The 21,961-nt window shown below is 48.9% G+C and overlaps 6 protein-coding genes across 6 annotated transcripts; 3 read left to right on the forward strand and 3 right to left on the reverse strand.

The window, feature by feature from the left end:
- The first annotated feature begins 2,029 nt into the window (after positions 1 to 2,029).
- On the forward strand, positions 2,030 to 3,413 carry EV420DRAFT_1542967 (uncharacterized protein). Its single transcript, XM_060473182.1, has 3 exons — positions 2,030 to 2,051; positions 2,108 to 2,828; positions 2,880 to 3,413. Exons 2-3 carry the CDS (start codon positions 2,114 to 2,116, stop codon positions 3,347 to 3,349), a joined length of 1,185 nt encoding a protein of 394 aa, XP_060330806.1. The 5' UTR covers positions 2,030 to 2,051; positions 2,108 to 2,113; the 3' UTR covers positions 3,350 to 3,413.
- Positions 3,414 to 6,264, reverse strand: EV420DRAFT_1308733 (Dynamin central region-domain-containing protein). The gene is made up of 10 exons (XM_060468531.1): positions 6,056 to 6,264; positions 5,934 to 5,993; positions 5,835 to 5,883; positions 5,352 to 5,784; positions 4,748 to 5,300; positions 4,548 to 4,697; positions 4,388 to 4,497; positions 4,000 to 4,337; positions 3,716 to 3,947; positions 3,414 to 3,667 (listed from the first exon to the last, which is right to left on the reverse strand). The coding sequence occupies exons 1-10, from the start codon at positions 6,215 to 6,217 to the stop codon at positions 3,649 to 3,651; spliced, it is 2,106 nt and encodes a 701-aa protein (XP_060330807.1). The 5' UTR covers positions 6,218 to 6,264; the 3' UTR covers positions 3,414 to 3,648.
- Positions 6,265 to 9,093: 2,829 nt separating this feature from the next.
- Positions 9,094 to 10,152, forward strand: EV420DRAFT_1620696 (uncharacterized protein; the record flags this gene model as incomplete). The annotated part of the gene is made up of 3 exons (XM_060475602.1): positions 9,094 to 9,591; positions 9,667 to 9,939; positions 9,988 to 10,152. 3 exons carry the CDS (start codon positions 9,094 to 9,096, stop codon positions 10,150 to 10,152), a joined length of 936 nt encoding a protein of 311 aa, XP_060330808.1.
- A 621-nt stretch (positions 10,153 to 10,773) lies between these two features.
- EV420DRAFT_1542982 (PHP domain-like protein) lies at positions 10,774 to 12,393 on the reverse strand. The gene is made up of 5 exons (XM_060473183.1): positions 12,138 to 12,393; positions 11,913 to 12,085; positions 11,445 to 11,860; positions 11,304 to 11,383; positions 10,774 to 11,250 (listed from the first exon to the last, which is right to left on the reverse strand). The coding sequence occupies exons 1-5, from the start codon at positions 12,277 to 12,279 to the stop codon at positions 11,045 to 11,047; spliced, it is 1,017 nt and encodes a 338-aa protein (XP_060330809.1). The 5' UTR covers positions 12,280 to 12,393; the 3' UTR covers positions 10,774 to 11,044.
- Positions 12,394 to 13,001: 608 nt separating this feature from the next.
- EV420DRAFT_1748040 (uncharacterized protein) lies at positions 13,002 to 16,503 on the forward strand (the record flags this gene model as incomplete). The annotated part of the gene is made up of 6 exons (XM_060480221.1): positions 13,002 to 13,035; positions 13,227 to 13,378; positions 13,473 to 13,578; positions 13,605 to 13,630; positions 13,918 to 14,311; positions 14,361 to 16,503. 6 exons carry the CDS (start codon positions 13,002 to 13,004, stop codon positions 16,277 to 16,279), a joined length of 2,631 nt encoding a protein of 876 aa, XP_060330810.1. The 3' UTR covers positions 16,280 to 16,503.
- Positions 16,504 to 16,602: 99 nt separating this feature from the next.
- Positions 16,603 to 21,878, reverse strand: EV420DRAFT_1542990 (glycoside hydrolase family 38 protein). Its single transcript, XM_060473184.1, is given in 33 exon segments — positions 16,603 to 16,794; positions 16,853 to 17,204; positions 17,253 to 17,351; positions 17,405 to 17,561; positions 17,614 to 17,717; positions 17,765 to 17,845; positions 17,899 to 17,920; positions 17,976 to 18,106; positions 18,157 to 18,233; positions 18,284 to 18,383; positions 18,434 to 18,801; positions 18,852 to 18,870; positions 18,929 to 18,937; positions 18,994 to 19,090; positions 19,144 to 19,196; positions 19,247 to 19,274; positions 19,325 to 19,346; positions 19,398 to 19,525; positions 19,578 to 19,661; positions 19,715 to 19,776; positions 19,823 to 19,896; positions 19,950 to 19,958; positions 20,012 to 20,283; positions 20,331 to 20,460; positions 20,509 to 20,529; positions 20,619 to 20,621; positions 20,636 to 20,815; positions 20,870 to 20,991; positions 21,038 to 21,189; positions 21,237 to 21,296; positions 21,347 to 21,414; positions 21,522 to 21,617; positions 21,668 to 21,878. 33 exon segments carry the CDS (start codon positions 21,859 to 21,861, stop codon positions 16,761 to 16,763), a joined length of 3,408 nt encoding a protein of 1,135 aa, XP_060330811.1. The 5' UTR covers positions 21,862 to 21,878; the 3' UTR covers positions 16,603 to 16,760.
- Positions 21,879 to 21,961: the final 83 nt, after the last annotated feature.

Here is a 21,961-nt window from a genome sequence, read left to right on the forward strand (position 1 = left end):
TTTTTTTCTTTCCATCTCGAAAGCGGATACGGTACACACCATCTCCGTCACATCCATGCTAGCTGTTTTCTAACCCTCTCGCGTGCCAACCGCGATTGCTGCCCGAATACCAACTTCTTCTATGTCTCCACCTTCTTCGCGCGATGCGTAAAATCCCGAAAAGCGAAGAAATCACCGTTACCTACGTCCCACTTCATGATCCGAAACAGATACGCCAACAAGCACTCCAAGATGTGTACCACTTCACGTGTACCTGTACGACCTGTATAGCACACCTTCCGAAACCAGTGACAAACGCAGGCGCCAACTTTCGGCGTTGATGGAGAATATCCTGGCTTTCGAGCGGGGTAACTTTAGCCTTCTTGACGCGTTGACCTCAGATGTTATGGACCAAGGGCTGCAGCTTGCGACTGAGGCGGCTGTATTGTATTCACGCAGAAATTCTTATGACAACGGTTATATGCATGTTCGCCAATAACCGTCCACAGTACCTGATTCTCAACACGATGGATCCGGCGCAACATGAGTGGCGTGTGTTGGAGGGCGACAAGTCCCCAATGATGTACGATTTGAGAATGTAGGTTAACTACAATGATTCCAGCTCACTCGATGCTCATTATCCGAATGACCCTGAGTCACATTCTCTAGTACATAGTTTTCGATGGATGTGTGCGTGAGTGGTTTAACGGGTAATCATAGTTTTTTCAAGCTGTCGCTATGGTCTGGATACAATTGCGATCTAAGTCTTTGTCCTCAGCATTTGCATGGTACGATCCACGGTGCTCTCCGACAGATCCACCAATGAGCTTCATTCATTCTGGCGTTGATGGCTTGTGAGATCTCTAAACTATCCAAAAAAAACCTCTCTCCCAACCCAGAGAGCGTTGAGATCTTGCATTGGACACTATATCACTACTAGGTCTTTTGCTCATTTCCTGGTAGTATGTGGAAAGCCATGTAGTAACTGCCGGCAAAAGGCTGACACTGAGGGTAATTCTCCTTTGTACCTTTAACATTACTATCACTGATTTTCGGACCAAGTAATTGTTTTGTAGACTCTGCTGAAGAGAATACTTGTTCCACCGATATGAAGCAAGAGTGACGCCTCGCCATGTGGCGTAAACAAATTTGCCTTCTTACCGCCATCCCGGTATTGACTTTACTGCCCGGGCGCTACTTTACAACCCGCTCTCCTATTACATCTACGCTGCAAGGGCCGTTGACTCACGATTTATGGAAAACAGACTGGGCTAGGCTCGGCGACCTGCGGTTATTGTACTAGTCCATCGGACATTATCCTGCGTTTTGCGGGCCCAACAGATATCTAAGAATCGAGAATCGAGACTACGGTCCTGCGGCTTGTGAATGTCGACTGATGACCTCGAATATATATCAACTGTATACGCCCTTATGGCATATATCCCCACCGTCGCGTAACACACAGCTCTTGGCTCTACGGCTCAAAAACCCAACTTGTTGACTTGTCGTCATTTCATCAAGCACAATTTCGGGTACCTTTTTGCATGGGTCCGCTGTTGGCCTTGTGCCTTTCTTGCTCATCTATTTGACTTGAAAACGTCGGTTTTTGGGCAGTAGGATCGAGACGTTTTTTCTCCGCACAGCCCAAGCAAAGTAGTCGAAACAGGAACAAACGTCAACACTTCTCTCCGTGGCCCCGGGTCACAGCTAACCCTCGGCACCCGCTCCTTGTGTTTTTAACGAGGTTCATGCAACAGCCTTGCTCGGCTCGTCGAGTGTAGCAACGCGAACAAAACAAGGCCTTTCACGTCAGCCTCAAAGTAATGATTCTCCCGTCTATTGTTTGCAGCGGGACTCTTTGTGCTAGAATAGGCTGGTTGTATGTGCGGACTGACAGGCACGACGTGGTCCTGGGCTTCAGAAGCCTACTTACAATAGCCTATTCTTGGTCTTCCAAGCAAGTATCACGGTATCAATCAGTGGAAATCTCCGAACTCGAACAGCGGAGGTTATATAAACGCGTGAGATAGCAACTGCTGTTAGTTTAATAACCCCATCGCGCACAGAACACAGTGTGTACCTTGCTTCTCTCTCTTTCCCGGCGGCTCTAGACTAATGTCAAGCTCAGACCTCCATGGCGCAACCCACGCTGAAGGATTACCTCCACTTTGGCAACAATCAGGCTTTTTCCTGTCATGTCCTTTATCATCACCTGCAATCCTCCCGATCCGTGCTACGCGCTTTGGGAATTCCAAGGGGCGGACATGTACCTCCGCAGTTGTTTGCGCCCGACAGCGTCGTGACACTGCATATCGACGGGCCTGGTAACCTCGAGCGAGACGCGTACTTCCCCCACGTCCTCAATAGACTCAAAGACAATCACCTTCTCATAGCCAAACTCATGATAGGCCACACGAATTGGTACAACTTCCAGCGCTCATCGTCATTGGATCTTTCCGGGTTTCAACACATCAGACATCTGGTTATCCACGGCAGTATTTTCAGTGAAAGCCACTTGTGTTCCCTTCTGAGCTCTTTGCCCAGTCTGCGCACTCTCGAGCTTCATAACAACTTGATGCAAAATCATGGTAATTTTGTTCCCAGCGCTGGTCAAATGATAGCTCCGATTGGGGTCCTTGCCTTGACTCTGGGTAACGAAAGCTGTTGGGCTTTGCTGGATCTTTTCGTGAGCAATCGCTCTCCTTTGCTCCCGGGTGCCTTGAGGCAGCTTGTCCTTCGGCGCCCAAGAGGTGCAGATACCGGAGACGATAGCCTCTCTCAAAAGATGTCGGCACTTTTGGAGCAAGTGAGGTTCCCTTTTGTGCTTGAAGTGGATGATTTCAACATAAGTGAGTCCATTTGCTTTCTCGCCGATTTCCTTTGACCGCATCCCACTTCAGCCGTACCGATGCCGCCCATGGTCCCCTTGGTAAACATCAAAGAAATTGTGATCACCCTCTGTGTGTTAGACAACTACTACGACTTCAACTATCAGACGCTCGTGTGGTGGACGGAGACGCTCAAGAATATCCCGGGACGGACAAAGCTAAGCACGATCACGATCAAAGTGGAGCTTGGCCCACCGACTTCTGCGAATGCACCATATCCTCACGACAGGGCTACATGGGAAGCTTTTGATGAGGCTCTATGCCGCATCGAGATCTCTAGTGGCTTAGAACATTTGCGTTACCGCGTCGTTCCCAGGGCTGGATACGAAGGAAACCCCAATTACGATTGCGAAACCATGACGCGTTGGTTGTGCTTGAGGTGTCTCCCAAGGGCGCGAATTTTGTACACTGCGTCGCAAGACGCTGACTTTCGGGTCCTGGACTGGGCAAATCGGGAGGTCGATGTGAGTGCATTTACGTAAGGATCCATTCCGCAGAGAAAGCGATGTAAACAAGAAAGAAAGAAAAGAAAAATATTTATGCAGAAACGCCCCGAAGTTGAAAGAGACGCCTAACCGCCAAGTCTTGCGGTCACTTAACCCTCAACCCTAATACAACCTCTGCAGCTAGGATGCCAAAGGCAGCAGGGAGCAACTCCATCCAATAACATGCATGTATAGAGGGTATTATACTGAAATACTCAAACCGTTCGAAACTAAAAACTAAAAAAAATCATTAAGGAGTGTAGCCTTAATCAAAGCCGACGTGAACACTAGTTCTATCAAACTCCGGCGACAATTCTAAGAGCGCTTCAGCAAGATTGTTTTCAAAAGGAGAAAAACACTTACTCCTCCGCCTTGTTCAAGGCCTGTACCATACCGATAACCTCCCTCCTCCTGTTAACAACGTATTCACTCTCCTTTAGGAGATCGTCGAGTACTTCAGGCTTGTACAGCTCCTGGAGCAGTTCCTTCTGCAAGTTCTCTTTCGAATGGTTGACTAGCGTCAGGGTAATAGCCTTTGGCACCATGTCTATCATCTCCCGCTTGACAATGTTGAAATAGGAGTTAATCAAAAGTTCTATGCAGAGAGAATTAGCAGCATATCCACAGGGCGAATACACGACACTGACTGATAACCTCTGTCTCCATTGTCTCACGCTCATTTAGGGCCGCCTGAGGCTTGATAACCGCTGGGGGGGCCTCCATAACAGGAGTAGATGTGCCTTTCTTTTTCGTTGAGCCAGTTCGAGCGGCGAAGAAGGAGCCAAAGAAACTGGGTTCTTCCCGTTTGGGGTCCACATCCAAATCGCGGTTGTTGTTGATGACACCGGTAGCAAGTTTGCCAGTCTTTGGATCGGTTTGTTGTGGAGGGGGTTTGTTGGCATTGAGACGGTCATTGACGATTGACATCGCTTTGTGTCCGTTGATGAAGTCGGGATGTGTCGTGTTGACGTAGCAAGCTTGCATACTACAATAACTAGTCAGCGGTGCACTATAGGAGTACAAACTTCCACGTACGCAACGAGGTCAGACACGAGTTTCGAGGTCGGGTTCATTGAAGACTTGAAAAAGTTCACAACCACCGAATTAAAGCGTTCTCGGAGTGCTGGATACCGTCTGAAAACTTGCTGCAGGTTTTTGAGAACAAAATTTTAAATATAATTACGTGGAAACTTACGATTCTACCAAGCAACTGGCCAAGAATACGGATGAGTTCGTCGTACACAAGTGTACAACACTTCAGACTGGGCTCCTCCAACCGTTTGATCTGCTGCTTAACGATAACCTCAAATGCAGCAGTACCCACGAACAACGCCGGCGTTGAACCCTATCAATCATCAGCGGCCTAGCGTACAATGAAGATAAATTATCGCCCACCGAAGAATTGTACAAAATTGTCCGAATGTCTCCATCTTTGACTTGGTCAAAGGGATCGATGCTCTTGATTCCATTGTTGAACAGCTCATGGAATACGAAGCTGATACGAGCACCTCCGGATAGCTCATTCAACGACAAATCATTGCCGCCACCATCAATAACCGTCCGGAACTCCGAGGTAAACTCAGTGATAACGGACAAGACGACATTACCTGAGCTGGCTTCGGCTTCTGTTCCACCAAGTGACTGTAACTCCGCATTATACTTCTGTTGTTGTTGGGCAATCCGGGCTTTGATGTCGGGCAGGGTGGCACGAATGTGGTGCATGAGAATCATGTTAAGCTTTCTGGCCAGGAAAGGGGTACCACAATACTGCGCCTTTCCCTTGTATGAGGGATGTAGCTCGAAGAACTCGCGCTCGGCATCGAGAGCCGATTGAATGGTTTTCGACGCGTCAATGTCTCGCTGGCCTCGGTTCACTACAGGCACGTATCCCAATCGTAATGGAATTATGCGGCCTGCAAGAATGTCCACGACATCGGTACCCTTATCCCTGCGTGTTCTTCGTCAGTGAATGCAGACAAACAGAAAGCAAAGCACGCACATCAAATCAACTTTGGTCAGAACACCAATCGTCCTAGTACCCTCTGGGTCTACCTCCCTCGCCATTTTTAGGCCCTCTGAGTTAGCCAAATCTACGTTGGCGGGAGACACAGCCAAAATGATACAGGCGGGCTTTGAGATGTACTTCATCAACATATCCCTTATCTGCCTCTCGATATCTTTGGGTTGGTCGCCAACTGGGACTTTGGTTATACCGGGCAAGTCGACCAGAGTGAGAGTCAAGACATTAGGAGAGAATATACGGAGGTTGATAGGAAGAGGGGATATGCCTGCATTGCGTCCGGTTTTGGCTTCTGTATCCCGCACAATCTCGTCACGAATCTTGTGAAAGTCAAAGAACTTTTCGCCGGGTAGATGCAGAAATTCGCCCCATTCGTCGGCGTTGACGTGCTTGTCGGTGCCATTGACTTTGGCTACGTGCAATGTGTTAGGAAACGTAGGAAAAGAGAGATGATCTACGCACGAGTTCCATTCGGTTCAGATCCAGCAGCTCTATGAATAAGTTGTAGGACCTGAATGCCGACAGTTAGTTCACGCCCCAGGGATTAATGGCAGTACGCACTAGCGGTCGCCGCGTCACAATACCCGTTCCACGAGGCAGAAAATCTCGGCCAACGATATTCTATGAAAGCGAGAAGAGCAATGAATATGGATGATATGGAACAAGTCTTAATGACGACGCACCTCGAGGACACTACTCTTGCCGCTACTCTGACTTCCGAGTACGCATATCTGAGGAAGGTCTATCTGGGATGCTGACGAGCCGACTGCGCTGAAGACATCCTGCAGCTTGTTGATGATAGAGACAATCTCTAGGCCGAGTCCGGTAGGGCCAGCTGTCGCCATTTTCTATGAAGGTGAAATAAGGGAAGGAGGAGGAAGACACGAGGAGCTGAGGCGCTCGATGCCGAAAGGGGACAAACTAGGACAAACTCAAGAGCTGTACTCGACTCAGCTGCGCTGCGGATACACACCATACTGACAGCAATCTGCTTTCCTGCCAAGGTTCACTGCCCTTTTACTGCTATCTGAGCTCTAGTAAGCACCGTGGTCGGATGTGCAGCTTGCTGAGCCACGTCAAGACTCAAACATTCGGTGACGGAACAGCTAGTGTCGGTCCTCAGGCCTCAGGGAGTGGGCAGATAAACTATCTCGAGTGAGGGGAGCACTGGACAATGTATGTGACCAATCCGTGCCTTCGGTTTTCATTAATAGCTGATCATTCATTCATAGTACAGGCAAAGTGTATCGTACACCATCTTTTTTCAATATACGTTTCAGTCAAGCTATAGCTGCGCCAAAAATGAGAGTTGAGTCAGAACATGACTGTTCGTTAGATGGCTTCATGATTATGACCCTCTTGTTGAGCTCGTTGGCACCGAAGCAGTTGCGCTGATTATCTTTCAATCAGGCAAGGCTATGACTCGACTCCAGCTTCATTCAGAGTTCTTCCCAAAGTTCTGGCTCTTATGCTGTGTCACGTTCTCAACGATGTTATCCGTCTTATCTGTCTATTCAACCAGGATGATGCAAGCCGGTGAGTGTAAGCGCGGAAACCAGCATCCATTTACCAAACTAGAATCCCTGTAGTCGAAGGACCGAAGCTGGAAATGGCACTATACTATAAGGGTGCTCCAGGCCTTGGCATCGTCTTCTTCTCTGCTCTTGGTCTCTTAAGCTGCCCGAAAATGGCGCCAACTAATGCGTCCGTGTACGTGGCAAAATAAATGTATAGAAAGAACTGTTCAAGCTTCCTGATTCTTCCTGGTAGAAGGTGAGTCCTCATGAATCTGATGGTACAGCCTTTGAATGAATAGGAGCTGTGGTGCTGATGATCGTCAAAACAACCGCTCGCTCGCGGCTACAATCCGTATAGTTGGAAGGAAATCTATGGATCTACTCGCCAGTGTACCTGATCATCAACCGCAAAAACCAACAATCAATTCGCTCACTGTGGACCGGGTAGAACAAACGGACGGCGCTACTACACTCACACCGGGGGTGTCTTCTATCGCGTTTGCTGGTAAAACTAATTTTGCCTACATAGAGAAGATAAACAGTCAGCTTCTGTGGATTGCGGTCAGCCCTTCTGGCTAGTCGAGCAAGGCTAACCTTATAACCGACACTTCCAAAACAAACGTGAGAGCCTTCTTTTGCACGATGTTCTCCACTTTGATATCGACAATCTATTTTAGAACTGATACATCCATACGTTTACTGGGACGATGTGGTATCATCCAATACTGCGTACTACAATATGTTCCGCTTCAAGATGCTCGTGGTTCAGCAATCGGAGCGACGGCGATAATGTCCTTTTTTGAATGATCATCACTCGTTTACACTATGTACCATGCTTCTGATCTTGAAGCTCTGGTTAGTATCAGCGTACGTTTATTGTTGGATCCGGCCGTTTGATAGTAAGTTACCTAATTCCTATCCGTAAGTGTGTACGTACCAAAACTTTGAATCATCCTGACAAGCGCCCAAAAATCAGATGATAGTTTTCGCCAACAGAACGCGCAGCATAAGGACGAATCGGGCTCTGCTAGCCTCTTGAGAAACTGGAAATATCTGTATACGTATGTGGAGCTACATGAGGCTATCCCGCCCTCCATGACGTATACGCGGGTGGAATCAATCAATCATCCAAAATTGAGCGCAAGAAGTTTTCAAACTAATTGAAAAACTACGGCTACTATGTACTCTCATCTCAATGGGTCCATGTAGACGTATATGCTCTGTCTTCAAATTTACATAACACTAATTGCACCGATGTGAGAATCGGTTTCCATCACCCATCAATATTGAATACAATGACAACGTGTATTGAAGATAGCATCACTGCGAATGCCCGCCCTCTCACGAACGTCGGCTACTAAGTAAAATGCCAGAATCGATGCTCGGTTCGTACGTCAAGAATGTACAAGAAAATTGTAACAAGCTGCCCTGAAATAGCAATTGATTTGTTGATGTCGCATGGCATCGGCAGTGTCGGAGACCGCAGCAGGTAACGATGGATATCATGAGAAAGATCTGATAAGGAATGGAGCGGCCTTTGCGATACGGAAGATCACCAGGGGCGACCCCAGCCTGGATACAAGGACCCGCATTAACGGACGGGCGCTAGTTGTGCATCTTATGAAGAGAGGACAAGGAATGTGATTGATGAGGACAAAGGAAGGGTATGTGCGCGGCAAGTAGGTCCTTCCGGATCTTCCTTCCATCAGTTTCCATCATGAGTAGCTCTGATGGAGGCAGAATCAGCAACGCAGAGATTAACAGTGGTCCCGGTGAACAGTGGAAAGAGATGTGCTGCCGTCGATGAAACGTTCTTCTCTACTGGGCGGACAAAGGGGTGGCCAATGGAGTCCTTATCGGCCTAGAAATGATTCGGTTGTCAGGGACGAGACATGTTGACGTGGACGATGCGATAAGAGATCGGGCAAGCTGGGAAGAGTGGAAAAGAAGGGCACGAAAGGACGTGCACAATGGCGAGCAAGACTCTTTGGACGATGCGAGAGACAGCGAAGAAGGCGTCGCCGGTCCCGACGACATGACGAAATCAGAAGACAAAAAGGATGAGTCATGATATAAATGCGGACCTTGAATCGGAGTTTCAAAAATGGGTATATATACTGGCGGGCGGACGAAGGACCGTTCCCGTTCCCTCCCCCACATTGATTTTCCCACGCCACTTTTTTTCTGCAAATTTTTGTTCAAGCATGTCCGGATCGTTCGCGTTGCCCACCCGTCAATTGAACCTCTTCGGTTCCCGGACTGCTCAACAACAACAGCAGTTTCAGGCGCAGCAGCTACAGGCGCACCAAGTTCAGCAGCAATCCCAACAGCAGTCGGCTCAGCATGGACTTGCTCTGCCGTCGGGTAACCCCTACCTCCAACAACCTTCGAGACCAGGCCTCGCCCTACCAGGTCCTTCGCCGCTGTCAAACTCTTATCAACCCCCACAGCAGCCTTCATCATCACAGTCATCGTCGCAGACGCCCCCATCAGCGACGAATGCCGTCGCTGGACCTTCCACCCCCGCTGCCACCCCTGCTCCAGCAACGCCCATCCCTCTTACGCTAGAGCAGCAGCACATCACTGCTGTCGAGGGCATTGTACCCACTCTACAAAACATCGTTGCCACGGTCAACCTCGACTGTCGCCTCGACCTCAAAACTATTGCCTTACACGCCAGGAATGCCGAGTACAATCCTAAGGTTGGTCTTGTTCCTTTACACCCCCCTTCTTAGCTTTGCACGCATCGAACTGGTTTCATTTTGTTCGACTAACAGCGTTTTGCGGCCGTCATCATGCGTATACGCGACCCCAAGACGACGGCACTTATCTTCGCGTCGGGCAAGATGGTCGTGACTGGTGCCAAGTCAGAAGACGATTCCCGGCTCGCGTCAAGAAAGTATGCACGTATCGTGCAGAAACTCGGCTTCGATGCCAAGTTTTCTGAATTCAAGATTCAGAACATTGTGGGTAGTTGTGACGTGAAGTTTCCTATTCGTTTGGAGGGCCTCGCATACAGTCACGGGCAGTTCAGTAGTTATGAGCCGGAGGTACGCCCGTTTCTGTCCATGCCATTTCGTGACTGACCCTTCTCGTAGTTGTTCCCTGGTCTCATCTATCGCATGATCAAGCCCAAAGTCGTGCTACTCATTTTCGTCTCGGGCAAAATTGTGTTGACTGGTGCCAAGGTAAATATGTTCTATTTTGTTGCGCCTTTGTGCCTGTTCGATATCGTTCAGTGCGTGCATCAGCCATGGTCGTGACCAAGTGCATGGCCATGCCTTGTTGTGGTATATCTTCAGTGGATAAGTCCGCTGACACTGCTCGTTTGACTATTAGGTCCGAGAAGAGATATACACTGCCTTCAACACCATTTATACAGTGTTGTGCGAATTCCGGAAACCTTAATGTGGTAGTTTCTCCGCATCTTGCGCTGCCATAGTCGACCACTCCACCTCCACGATCGATTTTGAACCCTCATTTCGCTTCTCCGTACGCTCTACCTGCCGCTGTAGATCTCGAGGTGAGAGAGAGGTACCACTTTTCGGCATTCTGCAATTTAAAAGCCTTGTGTGTTGGGGTCGAAGAATGACCCCTGTGGGATTTTCGTTTGTACACGTGTTTGATGGTTTTTTTATTTTCTTTTTCGTTTCTTCTCATGCAATTACCACTATTCCCCACCCATCCATGCAATGACAGACATAACATACACTTACACATACAATACGTATACATAGCAATAGCATCTCTTTCCAGTGGACATTTTGTGTTTTCGTTTAGCGTGAATGCAGAGACTTTTGACCACAATCTCGGACAATATGATATGCCTGACGCTGAAAAGCTCTTGTGCCTACATACCAGGACCGTTCAAACGGAATTGCAATAACAGCGAAATGACAACTTCACAGCAGGATTTTTGGCGTCCGCATGCACGACCAGGGACATCACGGCTCAAAATTCCGAGTGTCACTCTTCGATGTGGCAGCAATGTGACCGTTGGTTCCCGATAATGGGGAAGCACTTGACGAGATAGGATGACTTGGCGCGTCTCTTTGCTGTCCTGGAAGAACGGAAGTCCATTCTTCTCGGTTTACATGAATACATTTCATCGCCACAACACAGAGTTAGGTTATTCGATACCAGAATAACGTCTTATCACGCTGAACCATCCTGCTTCGATTTTTTTCGTTTCTTCTTCTTCGACCCTTCTTGCTCGTCCCGTGGTCGTTTATTGGCCATGAGAGTGGGATCGTTCGCCTGAACCGAGGGTGTCGTTTCGGGTGGTTGGACGAGAGGTTGATAACCTTCTGGAATGACGAGTCTTGGTTCTGATAGCACTGCTCGGTGTGTTTTTCGGGTTTCTGGAGGTTCTTGGTTAGGAGGGGAAGCTGGGGAGAGAGGATGTGGGACGCACGGGCACGCAAGACTAGGGATTTTGGTGTTTTAGTCATACTACTGTGAGCTACGTCTTGCGGTACGTCTAGTAGTGTTATCCTGTCGATGATACGAACAAATCAAAATGCAGCGCCTAGGATGAGAATGATAGACTGCATACAGGTTGCCTATATCCCCTGGCGCTCTCAAATCGGCCCTGGAAACTGCACCGCTACTGACGATGATGTCCTTACCCTTACATACACGCGTCAACTCCCTTGCTGCGCCCCACCAGTTGCGTTTAGCTGATGCTCCGTTCTCTGCTGCATTCGCGTCGACTATAGTAGCGTCGTTTTCACCTCCAAGAGCGCCGACGTAGGTGATCTCAAAGACGGCGCCATTTTTGATGGCTGTTCGGATGAGGGTATGCTTGAGGTGGAAAGGTAGGCGGGGAAGGGTGAGTGGAAGGGAGATGATGTGAGCTGTGAGGGGTGAAGGGAGGCTGTGGGTGAGGCAAGCGAGGGATAAGGTTGCTTGGTTCGTTGGAATGAGGCTGAGGAGGTCGTATGTGTTGAACAGGGTTGTTTGGGCGTTGATCTAGTGCAAGGTGAGTCGGACTGATTCGAGTGGGTAAACAGGCGGTGCTCACTAGGCCAAAGCCTTTCTCGCTATCACTGTCGAGTATTATAGAAAGCCTTTTCAGATATACCATGCCCTTTCTCGGTGTCAGCTGCCCAAGAAGGGGATCCAGTATGTTGACATGCGTCTTGGGGTAAACTTTTTTCGCGACGGTTTGGGTAAAGGCAATGACGTTGTATCCCACTTTCTGCAGCGGTCAGATATGTTGCTTTTTGAGAAAGACGTTCGAGCATACAATGGCAGAGCATATCGATTCTCGATTCAATGGCGGATATTTGGGCGGCTGTATAGCGAACCTCAGTAGAGGCAGCCTGCTTCCCCTTGCCCTTTTTGTTGCCATTTTCTCCGAGAGATATCGGAATATTGAGGTCGTACATGGTGGTGAGAAGCAGAGATGACGAAGGGCCGACGGTGAACGACTGAGGCGAAAGGCAAATGAAATTTCAATATCCTCATCCAAAATAGGGAAGGGCGGACCGACGCATTGACGGCGTCAGTATGAGTGCCATTTATGAGGTCATTACAATTTGGACGTCGACACGACTCTACTACTCTTCCCTTCCTCCCCCATTGCCCTTGCACCCCTCATGATCATTTGCCTTCCCAAACGCTGAAATCGCCCGGACAATGTCGTGATGTCGAGAACGCAGTGTAGCGGCTGATAACACAACATGCGAACCAAAGCCGTCTGTAGAGCAGCTGCGACATAGAAGGCGAATGGTTGACCACGTCCATCCTATATTTTCGACTCATCAGTTGTATGTGGCCGTGACCATTGGTTCTCTAGTTCAAACTCAGGACATCTGAAGCGTCCCAAAATGGAACAAAACCTGTACGACGATAGTATATAAAAGCAAAGTAGCATCAAGCAACGAAGATCGTCTCGTGTGTATCAAGTATTTGTGCATCATCATCAGCGTCTCTAAGACCAAGCATCAGGTCGTCATCCGTTTTCCAATTGGAACCAGTGCTACGAGAAGATGATATCAGATGCTGTGGAGAACAAGTAGGCCTTTGGGAGATAAAACAGTAAATATATGCGGTTGGATCTTACGATAAATCACTGACTATAGACTTCGGAGACAGGAACCAGAACAATATGTATACCGTTCGAAACGTGCTTGAACACAGAAGTTTGTTTACCGTATCCAGGTAGAAGATTACTGCCACTCGAGCTATAGCAGACGTCAGTATGCATTGATTGATGGACGCCGTCGATGAGATCTAACAATCTAACACCGACGGCTTGCTGTTGGACCAGAACCACATATCGACCAAGATGGAACTCGCGTCCTACAGTAAAAGAGGAGATGGGGCGGCCAAGAACCAGTTGACAACACGCAGGCGAAGAAAGATGCAAAGAAAAAACCACATGCAGCGAATTCTGTGGCAGGCGAGGCTGATGTCAATACAGACGAAGACGAAGAACCCTTAGATGTTGAGTGGAGTCGCATGAGCGTACGAGAGCTCTTGAAGGTCAGCACATCATCGAAAGCAGGTACAAAAACTTGACTCACTTCGAACAGAAATGAGTTTCGGTAAAGTTCTCAGTATATGCTGTTCACGCTAGCCAGGAATATCTCGTGGAGTCCGCACCAATACCGACAAGGGGCACAAATATGCTCCACGTTCTTCCATAGCCGACCACGTTTCCGTTCGCCTCATCCCAGCCGCTGGTGCGATTTTCAAATCTCGTCGTCAGAAAGCTTTGGTTGGCGTACGAGGATCGTACGTATTCCACTGGCACACGTTCACATTTCGAAAACAGAAAAGACTGAGCTAGTCGAGTTCCCTGGCGGACGAGATGACAGGAAAAAAAGAATCCAGAAGAACATGACCCATCGAATCTCGATACTGTAACGCGACAGTAAGTATCGTTTCAATATTGGCTGTCGACGAAGCATGAATTTGATTCCGCCACTCCCCCAGGAACTCCACGTGCCAAGGCCAGAGCCAAACAAATTCCTCACCCCGTTTTCTCATCATTCAACCACCCTACCTCTCAGTAACCCAAGGAGCTCGTCGATGGATTAGCGTCAAAGCCGGGAAGGAGGATATCCATGTCGGCGAGCAAACGCACGTCCACCCCGAGCCGTATCCCCCGTAATTCCCTCAATACCCCACGGCCACCGCCGTCGGACTCGCCAGGACATACGTCCACTTTCAAGTCGCTGTCATTTCGGTCATTATTGCCATTTGGACCAAACAAGACGACTACACATGTCAGTCCTGCCGTTACGCCCAAGTCGAGCACGGGATCTAATGGTGCCGGCTGGCATGGAGGATTCGGGATCGGAAAGGGTAACGCTAATGGGGTCAAAGAAAGAGGTCGGGAGAGGAAGATGAGCTTTGGGAGGGTCATGGTCATTGACATTGCCCACGCCAACAAAGAGAAGAAAGAGCCGATTGGTGAATTGAATTCTCTTCCTTCTCAGTCCTTGTACTAACCTGATATTAGCACCCGCTCCAACGTCACCCCTTCCTGATTTGTCGACGATAATAGAGGCAGACACATCTGGCATCAGTATTAGCAAACATCTGCCACCCGCTTCTATCCCAGATACCCCAGATACCCCCCAAGATGAAACCAGCCACCCAGACTTAGAATTTTCTATACCTGACGACGAACTCGACTTGTCCACCTCGCACATAGGTGCGCAGGTACGCGCTGCCATGGCCTTTGGAGGCGGTTGGGGGAAGTCCAAAAAGACTGCCCTGGATGATGTCAAAGGCGAAGACAGCTTTGATCTTGATGAGGAGGTTGCTAAGTTGATAGAGGGGGACGAGAAGCAGGCCCAGGATGAAGAAAGCTTCAACTTGGACAGAGAAGTCGCTAAGCTGCTGAATGCGAAGCGACCTTCAGATTCCATCAATGGCCTGGATACGAGCAAGATGATCGTTGGTCCGTCACCTGATCGTACCGCAGGATCGTTGCTACCACTGGCGAGACGCCCCCAGTCATCATTGCCGCGGCTCAGACCAACGACATCGCCTGTCACAGCGCAGAGCGTTTTCAAGAGGGAAAACAGCAGAGAGATTTCAATGACGAGAGAGAACTCCCCTGCACGAACATCGATATCAGCTACTTCGTCAAGACACACGCTTTCCTTTGAGACGCATGAATTTCCCAATCATTCCTCGCATATCCACCAGTCGATGAAACTCCCTCCTTCACCATTGTCGTCAACTAGCACACCACCCTCTTTAAAGCCCAAGCCGACGCCGCGTCCTCCCAACACACACACTCGTTTAAGGCCGAGCATTGACATCCCTCGGACATCTATTGACACACCATCTGTGAGAACGCGGAAGCGGAGCGTGAGCACCACTGGTACGGAGCCTAGACGAGAAAGGCCGGGGAGTAGTATGTCCTCTTCCCCTGCTCATCCGTGGCTAGGTCCGCGGACAGAGAAAGCCTTCAAAGCTGCTGGGCTACTCGATTACGACAGAGACCCGGGCTTGAAACGGTACGCCTCCTTGAGGGGGGACAGTCGTCCGGGCAGTGGTAGGCGGGGAAGTGAAACGACTACGTACAGTCGTGCGAGCGATACATTGGACAGTCCGTATCATGCACTGGGGCGGGATACCCCTCGGAGCGTGAGTACCGCGCCGACGTCCATAAGTGACGTCGAGTCCGAGAGGATGCGAGAGAGGCACGAGATGGAGACGGGCGCACTACTCAATGCGTTGAGCGACTCGCAACGGATAGTGAAGGTGTTAAGGGAGGAGAACACTGAGCTCAGAGAACGGCTAGCGGACCGAGACGCCGAGCGGGACGAGCTTATTGCCGAACGGCAGGAGCTTGAGGAGCAAGTGAGGGAGCGGTTCGACCTAGCAGAGCGTGTGGGCGAGTTGGAAGAAGAGAATGCCGCTTTACGGAGCTTTGTAGATGGCCTTCGAAGAGAGGTAGCGGCGTGGGAGATGAAGGCGGCGTGCTCCGATATCAACTTCGATGCTGACGGCGATGTCAGTTCGATATCACGAGCGGGGGGCGGTAGGCTCGGTCCGGATGACTCTGTGCGCTTCGATCCGGAAGTCGGTGCGCCCTCAAACCCCGACGTCGGGGAGGACGAGGACCTGACTGCGAGGATCAGAAAGCGAGTCAGCACCGCCTCGAGTCTATTCCCGGTTTTGCCGTCGAACATGTCGATGCTGATGGCCGAAGAGGGAGCAGATGTTGGGTCGTCGCCCTTGCTGAGCCATAATTCTTACCAGCACTCACGGAAAGCATCGCAGGGTGACCAGTCGATGATCACCATGTCCTCAGGTCCTGGGAGTCCGCGCAGTTTGTTCCTAAAGCCGGAGGATGAGGACCATCTGATTGACATGGACAATATCAGTTTTGGGGCAGACGCGGAGGTCTTGCCCCGACGTTAAAATTATCTATCTGTCCATTTTTCGTTCTTCTTTGTAGGATATTTAGATGGGAACATTATTTACCGATACCCTATTTTATTGGCACTTCTTGCATTTGCTTCATCATATATTACTCACTGTATATTAGCATACTAACACCGCTGCACAATAAATGTATTCTTGTAACATAGAACCGATAGTGACGTTTCTTCATTTTTAAAGAGCAGAAAATAATTGTTGATAGGAATGCACCCCTTTGACTCATCGCACTAATAGCGAGAGCTGTATGGAGGGCTATTCACAGACTTACGTTCTCTTTCTGTCGTAAATCATTCTGGAACATCCCTAGCATGTGCACAATGTCCTTGTCGAGGACGCTATTTGAGCTTGTATATATGGATATAAAACATTTTACAAAATTTACACACTCCAGCATTCCATAATACAAGTCCTGTCCGACATTCTTATTTTCTCGGCTATATTCATACATCCCCACCAGGGTTTAGAATCGGTCTACATTGACCCAACTGTCCCGCCTATGCGCTTGCATGATGAGCATCTTTACACAAACAAATCAAGATCCATCGTACTCACTTCCCCACCTTTCCGATAACTAACTTAACGGTCTTCACCTCAAACCGGTGGAAGTCCAGCTTGATCGATCCCCCGCCCCTTGAACCACTCTCCGAAACCGCAACCTCTGTCGCGTCAAGGTCATCCTCCAGCAGATTGGTAAGGAAGGCTTTCTTGACATAGATACCGCTGCCAACACGCAGCGCCGCTCGAGCGTGACCACCAAAGGCCTCGTACAGACGGAGAACCACGGTCGTGACGTCCTTAGTATCATCTTCCCCACGTTTGACGGTCTCAAGGAACACGTTGGGTGCTCCATGGACGGCGAAAGGAGCGCTCGATGCCAGCTCGTTGGCGATGTCGCCGTGGCGGACTAGAAGAAGTATAAGATAGATGAAACGAAAGGTGGTAATAAACGTACGATACAATGGTGAATTGAACAAGTACGCAGCCATAGGTACGTCAGACTCCAAGAAGGATCCGACGTGCGGCATAACGGCCCAGGAGAATTTGTGTTCACCTATCGCCACTAGGCATTAGTATCGATAGAAAAGAAACCGGTGAGCAACGCACCTTGATCCTGTTCTGCGTCTGGAGCCGTAGCACTACGCAAGAGCGAGATACGGAGAATGTTGCCCAAGCAAGAGAAACCATATTTGGATTCAGAAAGAATAGCAACACCATATCCATATTCACTCAAATCGGCGTATTTGTGCCCACAGACTTCAAACTATTGCGAGGTAAGACCGGAAACAAGCATTACTAAGTAGCCATCGACTCACCTTGGCAATGTCCCAGGTCGTATTCTTGTGCGTGGGTCGTTGTACATGGCCGAACTGCATCTCATAGGTGGCAAAGTCGCTGTGAAGGTTGAGGGGCAGTTCGACTATAACTTGTCAGTCGGTGGATCGACGCTTATGAGTATGCACCCACATTTCAAGAACTCGTGCCTTTGATGCCAGTCAACTACTGCATCGAAAACGAACATCGAGCGCGAGTTGAGCTTAGTCGTAGCTGTATGTCCAAGTAAATAAGAGTAATACTGTTCCCGTATCAAGCATTCATACCAGGGACTGCATCAAGCGAGATCTACAACGACCGAATTGAGTGAAAAGCTGGTGAACGGCACATTAAGCATCCTCACCGTCACAGATATTGTGCTCTGACCATACTTGACTTCAGCCCTGACAGACGCACGCAGAGGACCATGGGCGACGACAGACATGTTAGAGAACTCCAGTGGGTGCGGCATCTCCAAGTGATGGATTTCGACATCTGTGCTCAAAATAAATATCAAGAACTTGGTAACACTGGGAGTCTCTCACCCCAAGCGTCCCAGTAATTAGGCCGGTCCTCGAAAATGATCAAACCACCAGTAGCTCCTTCCGTGAGAAGCTCACGACTGCAGCCCAGGGTCAGTGCACAACGTAGCATCCCAAAGAGTGATCGTACCCCTGCTGAACATCGAGAAGACTGGTAATTCTTCCATTAGAGATAGTGAGTTGTACGCTAGCATTGCGCAATACAAAGTGGTCCGATCCGTTTGTATAGACTGTATATCTGGGTAAGATTAGACCGTAGGCTTCGGAAATCCAAACTCACCTGCTACAGGAAGAGGCACCTCGGTCAAGGAAGGGCCACCCAAGTCATTGACGAGTCCAACGCTAGTCGTGGCGGGTCCGCACCCCATCATAACATACCCATCTTTGCCATCCTTGGAGGTCTGAATCAGCTTATTCTTTAGGTCTTTCACGCTTCCCAAAACTGGGACCTTAACGATCTCCCGACGAGGGAAGAAGGTAGTGTTGACTGCAAAGATATTGGCAAGGTTCGCCGTCTTGGAGTTGAATTCCGGAGACGTGACCGATACGGAATTAGGGAAGAGAACCTTGAAAGCATCTTCCAACAAGACCTTTCCACTCTTGAAAACTTGGGCGTAGTATTCTTCCGCTTCGTCATAGGCCATTCCACTGTTACAGGATGTTGGTTTATGATAAAGAAGTGAACTGATGGGACTCACATTGCGGATCCTGGGAGAACTTTTGGAGTTGAGGTGAATTAAACGAGTGCCCTGTAGTATATGGATTTAAAACCTACTGTCGTGGACTGGCAGGCAAAAATCAGGGTCTCATCGAAACGAAAACAGCAAAGGATGAACATACACTGGTTGAGTAAGACCTTCTCCCAATTATCGTTGATCTCCTTTCTAGGGTACTTGTAATCTGACGGCTTGAACAAAGACGCCAGTGTAGCCAATTGCTGAGCACCAAACATGTGAGCTTTTTCCGTCGATAATAAACATCATCACATACCTCGATATCGCGCATGAGGATCTCGGAATGACGATTTCCCTTCTTGATTGACCCTTAATCGACTATTAAACATAAGCCTCGGACGATATTCCAAGGGTCTTACCATGTGAAGTATACGTGCCACGATGGAACTTACATAAAGTCAGAAGCGGCACCACGGAAATAGAGGAACGAGCACTACCTCTAGATACAGCTCTCCGTGCCTTCATAGATATCAGCACGGGACTCCACTCGATTGAAGGAACTGAACTCACCAATTCGGCAACTTTGACCCTTGGCCCGTTGTCGACAAAAGCATGTCAAAGAACTCATCGACGGAGTGGCCCATGTTGACCGATACCAGTTCTCTGTGAGTGTTAGTAACTGCCCGGATGCGACGAAGCTGATTTCAAACATGAGCGACAGCGAAGATTATTATGAAACAGAGATCACACATTTTCCAACATCTTCGGTAAAGGACCTCCTCCTCCGTCCCCGTTACCAAACACGAGTAGAGCAGTAGCCGATGATTCCAAATTCTAGAGAAAGAGTATGTGAGTGGAGTGCTACATGAAACTGTGTCGCCATTAACCTTGTGGTTCTCGATGCCTTTCTTGACATCTCCAACAGTTGCTTGCGCAGTGTATGTTTCAACTGCACAAGATTAGCTTGTACACTCAGTCAATGTCCGTCAACGAACCTGGTGTCATATGGCACAAAACTTGAGTGCCGTCTATTCCCACCCAATTAAACGTACTGTGCGGGAAGTTGTTGCTTTATCGGCCAATCAGAAGGGAAACATGCATTGAAACAACAGAAAAACACACATGTTGTTCCTATCGTGGCCGCGTATCAGTATGTGTAGACTCAGGCTTCGATGTTAACATACCAGCTCAACTTCTGCGTGAAGAAGTACTTCATTCCAGCACCCCTGATAAGTTGGGGAAGAGAGCCGGTAAGCCCAAAGGAATCGGGCAACCAGGCCGTGTCGCAGCGCTTGCCGAATTTCGACTCGAAATAACGCTGGCCGAAAAGGAATTGCCTGATCAAGGCTTCACCAGAAGGCATGTTCGAGTCATTCTCGACCCAGGAGCCACCGACGGGCTGGAACCTGCCATCCAGGACTTTCTCCTTGACCTTCTCGTACAAGGGTGGGTACAACTGTACATGACGTTAGACGAGGTCGGCGTAACAAAGATATGGCACACCTGTTCAAGCCATTTGAATTGCTGCGCTTGCGAACAAGAGAAGCGGTGCTCGGGATAACGTTCCATGAGATCGACCTGAGTTGACCAAGACCGGGCAACTTTTTGTTGAGTAACATGGTAGGGCCAGAGCCTTTTAACAGAATGAGTAAGGGTATGATGAGAAAGGACTCAGACCAACCATGCAGTATCTATGTGACAGCTGGGAGATTGTCAGTATTGGGAACGGGACGGGATTGGTTTATGACATACTGGCCTAAATCAACGTAAAAAAGGTGCACATATATCAAATGGGAGAGGAACTCGTACCAATACCCCAGACTCTTGAATCTTTTTCGCCTTCGTCATAGATGCCAGCACCTTTGGCTTGCCATCCTACACCGAAAACCTCTTCAGCAAGTTTACGAGCTTTCCCGATGGAAGAGACATCTTCTTTATGGAAGACGTTTATAATTTCATTAGCAGCTACCAAGGCTTGGTTTTGTAAACTACAGAAAACTGACTTTAGTATAAACTTGCAGAACGAAGAATGAGAAACCTACGGCGTATTTCCCCAGAGATTGTCGATAATCTCACGCAGTGTTTGGAAGTCCCAAAGGAGATGCCACGCTTCATGGTTGGGAACAACAAGATCCGCCGACGCGAGACCGAAGTACCTGTTCATCTATGGAACGCATTAATGGTTATCTCCGCACTATCAACCAACTCACGTCAGGAGGTTCTATAGTATCGCCATTCCATGGAACGCCAAACATTCCATTGCACGTAGACTCGATGACGATTTCATATTTACCCTTCTTGCGCGCCTCTGGAGGAATGATATGCTCAACTCTACGATCTCCCCCATAGCCTCCGGTAATGCCTACGAACAATGAGAATGCATGCCTTCAGTAACAGAAAGAATCAAACCTTGTAACGGTAACCCGTCCGTTGTGTATACCATAGCCTCACATCCGGGATCAAATTCAACTGTTGGTATACGTTAATCTTGCCCATAATAGCATGGACCTGCAACGTACACTGTACAGTTTCATACTGCTGCCAATATCCTGGAATGGTGAGCGAAACTTTCCACCAGTGGTTGGTCTATTGTAACGTGTCAGCTTGCCTCTCCAAGGCAGCCTGATTCAACTCTCACCCCTAAGAAACAAATAAATAAGACGAAACTCTGATCAGGTAACACGACAAGACTTACATGAAGGCCCAAACGAATCTCCTTTGCGCGCCGGTCTGAAGTCCTGCTTCATGGCTTCTTTGAATGTAGGCTTCGTGAGTCCGGGAGCACTCCACCTATGCGAAAATGAATTAGTGAGATTCTCCTACACGTCGTTGGCGCATACACTTGAAGCTTTACATGCGTATCATTGTCCACTCGATGAGTAAAGAGCACCGACGACAAGTTCATGTCAGAATAATGGCCGCCTTGGAAGGTTCCCAGCCTCGACTGTGTGAGGTTTTTGACCCATTTGGCCCCAGCAGTGTAATTAAGCTGTGGGTATCCCTCAGAGGGTTTCGTTGTGTGATGGCAGCTCATCGTTGTTGGATAGGAACTGCAACAGTGACGTTGCGACCCGCTTTGGGACAGGTAATCGGGCTCCGGGCCGGAGTAACAATACTTTAGGGTATTATAGCAG

This window comes from Desarmillaria tabescens (assembly GCF_030435595.1).
Source record: "Desarmillaria tabescens strain CCBAS 213 chromosome Unknown EV420scaffold_17, whole genome shotgun sequence".
Lineage (NCBI taxonomy): Eukaryota > Fungi > Basidiomycota > Agaricomycetes > Agaricales > Physalacriaceae > Desarmillaria > Desarmillaria tabescens.

Excerpts from the sequence above, each read along its gene's own strand:
- EV420DRAFT_1542967 (XM_060473182.1), top strand. The coding sequence starts at position 2,114 with ATGGCGCAACCCACGCTGAAGGATTACCTCCACTTTGGCAACAATCAG. Across the intron at positions 2,829-2,879 it reads AGTGGATGATTTCAACATAA|CCGTACCGATGCCGCCCATG; the intron begins GTGAGTCCATTT and ends ATCCCACTTCAG.
- EV420DRAFT_1308733 (XM_060468531.1), bottom strand. The coding sequence starts at position 6,217 with ATGGCGACAGCTGGCCCTACCGGACTCGGCCTAGAGATTGTCTCTATC. Across the intron at positions 4,498-4,547 it reads GCCAGTTGCTTGGTAGAATC|CAAGTTTTCAGACGGTATCC; the intron begins GTAAGTTTCCAC and ends AAAAACCTGCAG. Across the intron at positions 3,948-3,999 it reads AATGGAGACAGAGGTTATCA|AACTTTTGATTAACTCCTAT; the intron begins GTCAGTGTCGTG and ends CTCTCTGCATAG.
- EV420DRAFT_1542982 (XM_060473183.1), bottom strand. The coding sequence starts at position 12,279 with ATGTACGACCTCAATATTCCGATATCTCTCGGAGAAAATGGCAACAAA. Across the intron at positions 11,861-11,912 it reads GCGAGAAAGGCTTTGGCCTA|ATCAACGCCCAAACAACCCT; the intron begins GTGAGCACCGCC and ends ACCTTGCACTAG. Across the intron at positions 11,384-11,444 it reads CCAGGGGATATAGGCAACCT|GATAACACTACTAGACGTAC; the intron begins GTATGCAGTCTA and ends TATCATCGACAG.
- EV420DRAFT_1542990 (XM_060473184.1), bottom strand. The coding sequence starts at position 21,861 with ATGAGCTGCCATCACACAACGAAACCCTCTGAGGGATACCCACAGCTT. Across the intron at positions 19,526-19,577 it reads TACCGAAGATGTTGGAAAAT|CTTCGTCGCATCCGGGCAGT; the intron begins GTGTGATCTCTG and ends GTTTGAAATCAG. Across the intron at positions 17,846-17,898 it reads CTCGCTTGATGCAGTCCCTG|CTACGACTAAGCTCAACTCG; the intron begins GTATGAATGCTT and ends TTGGACATACAG.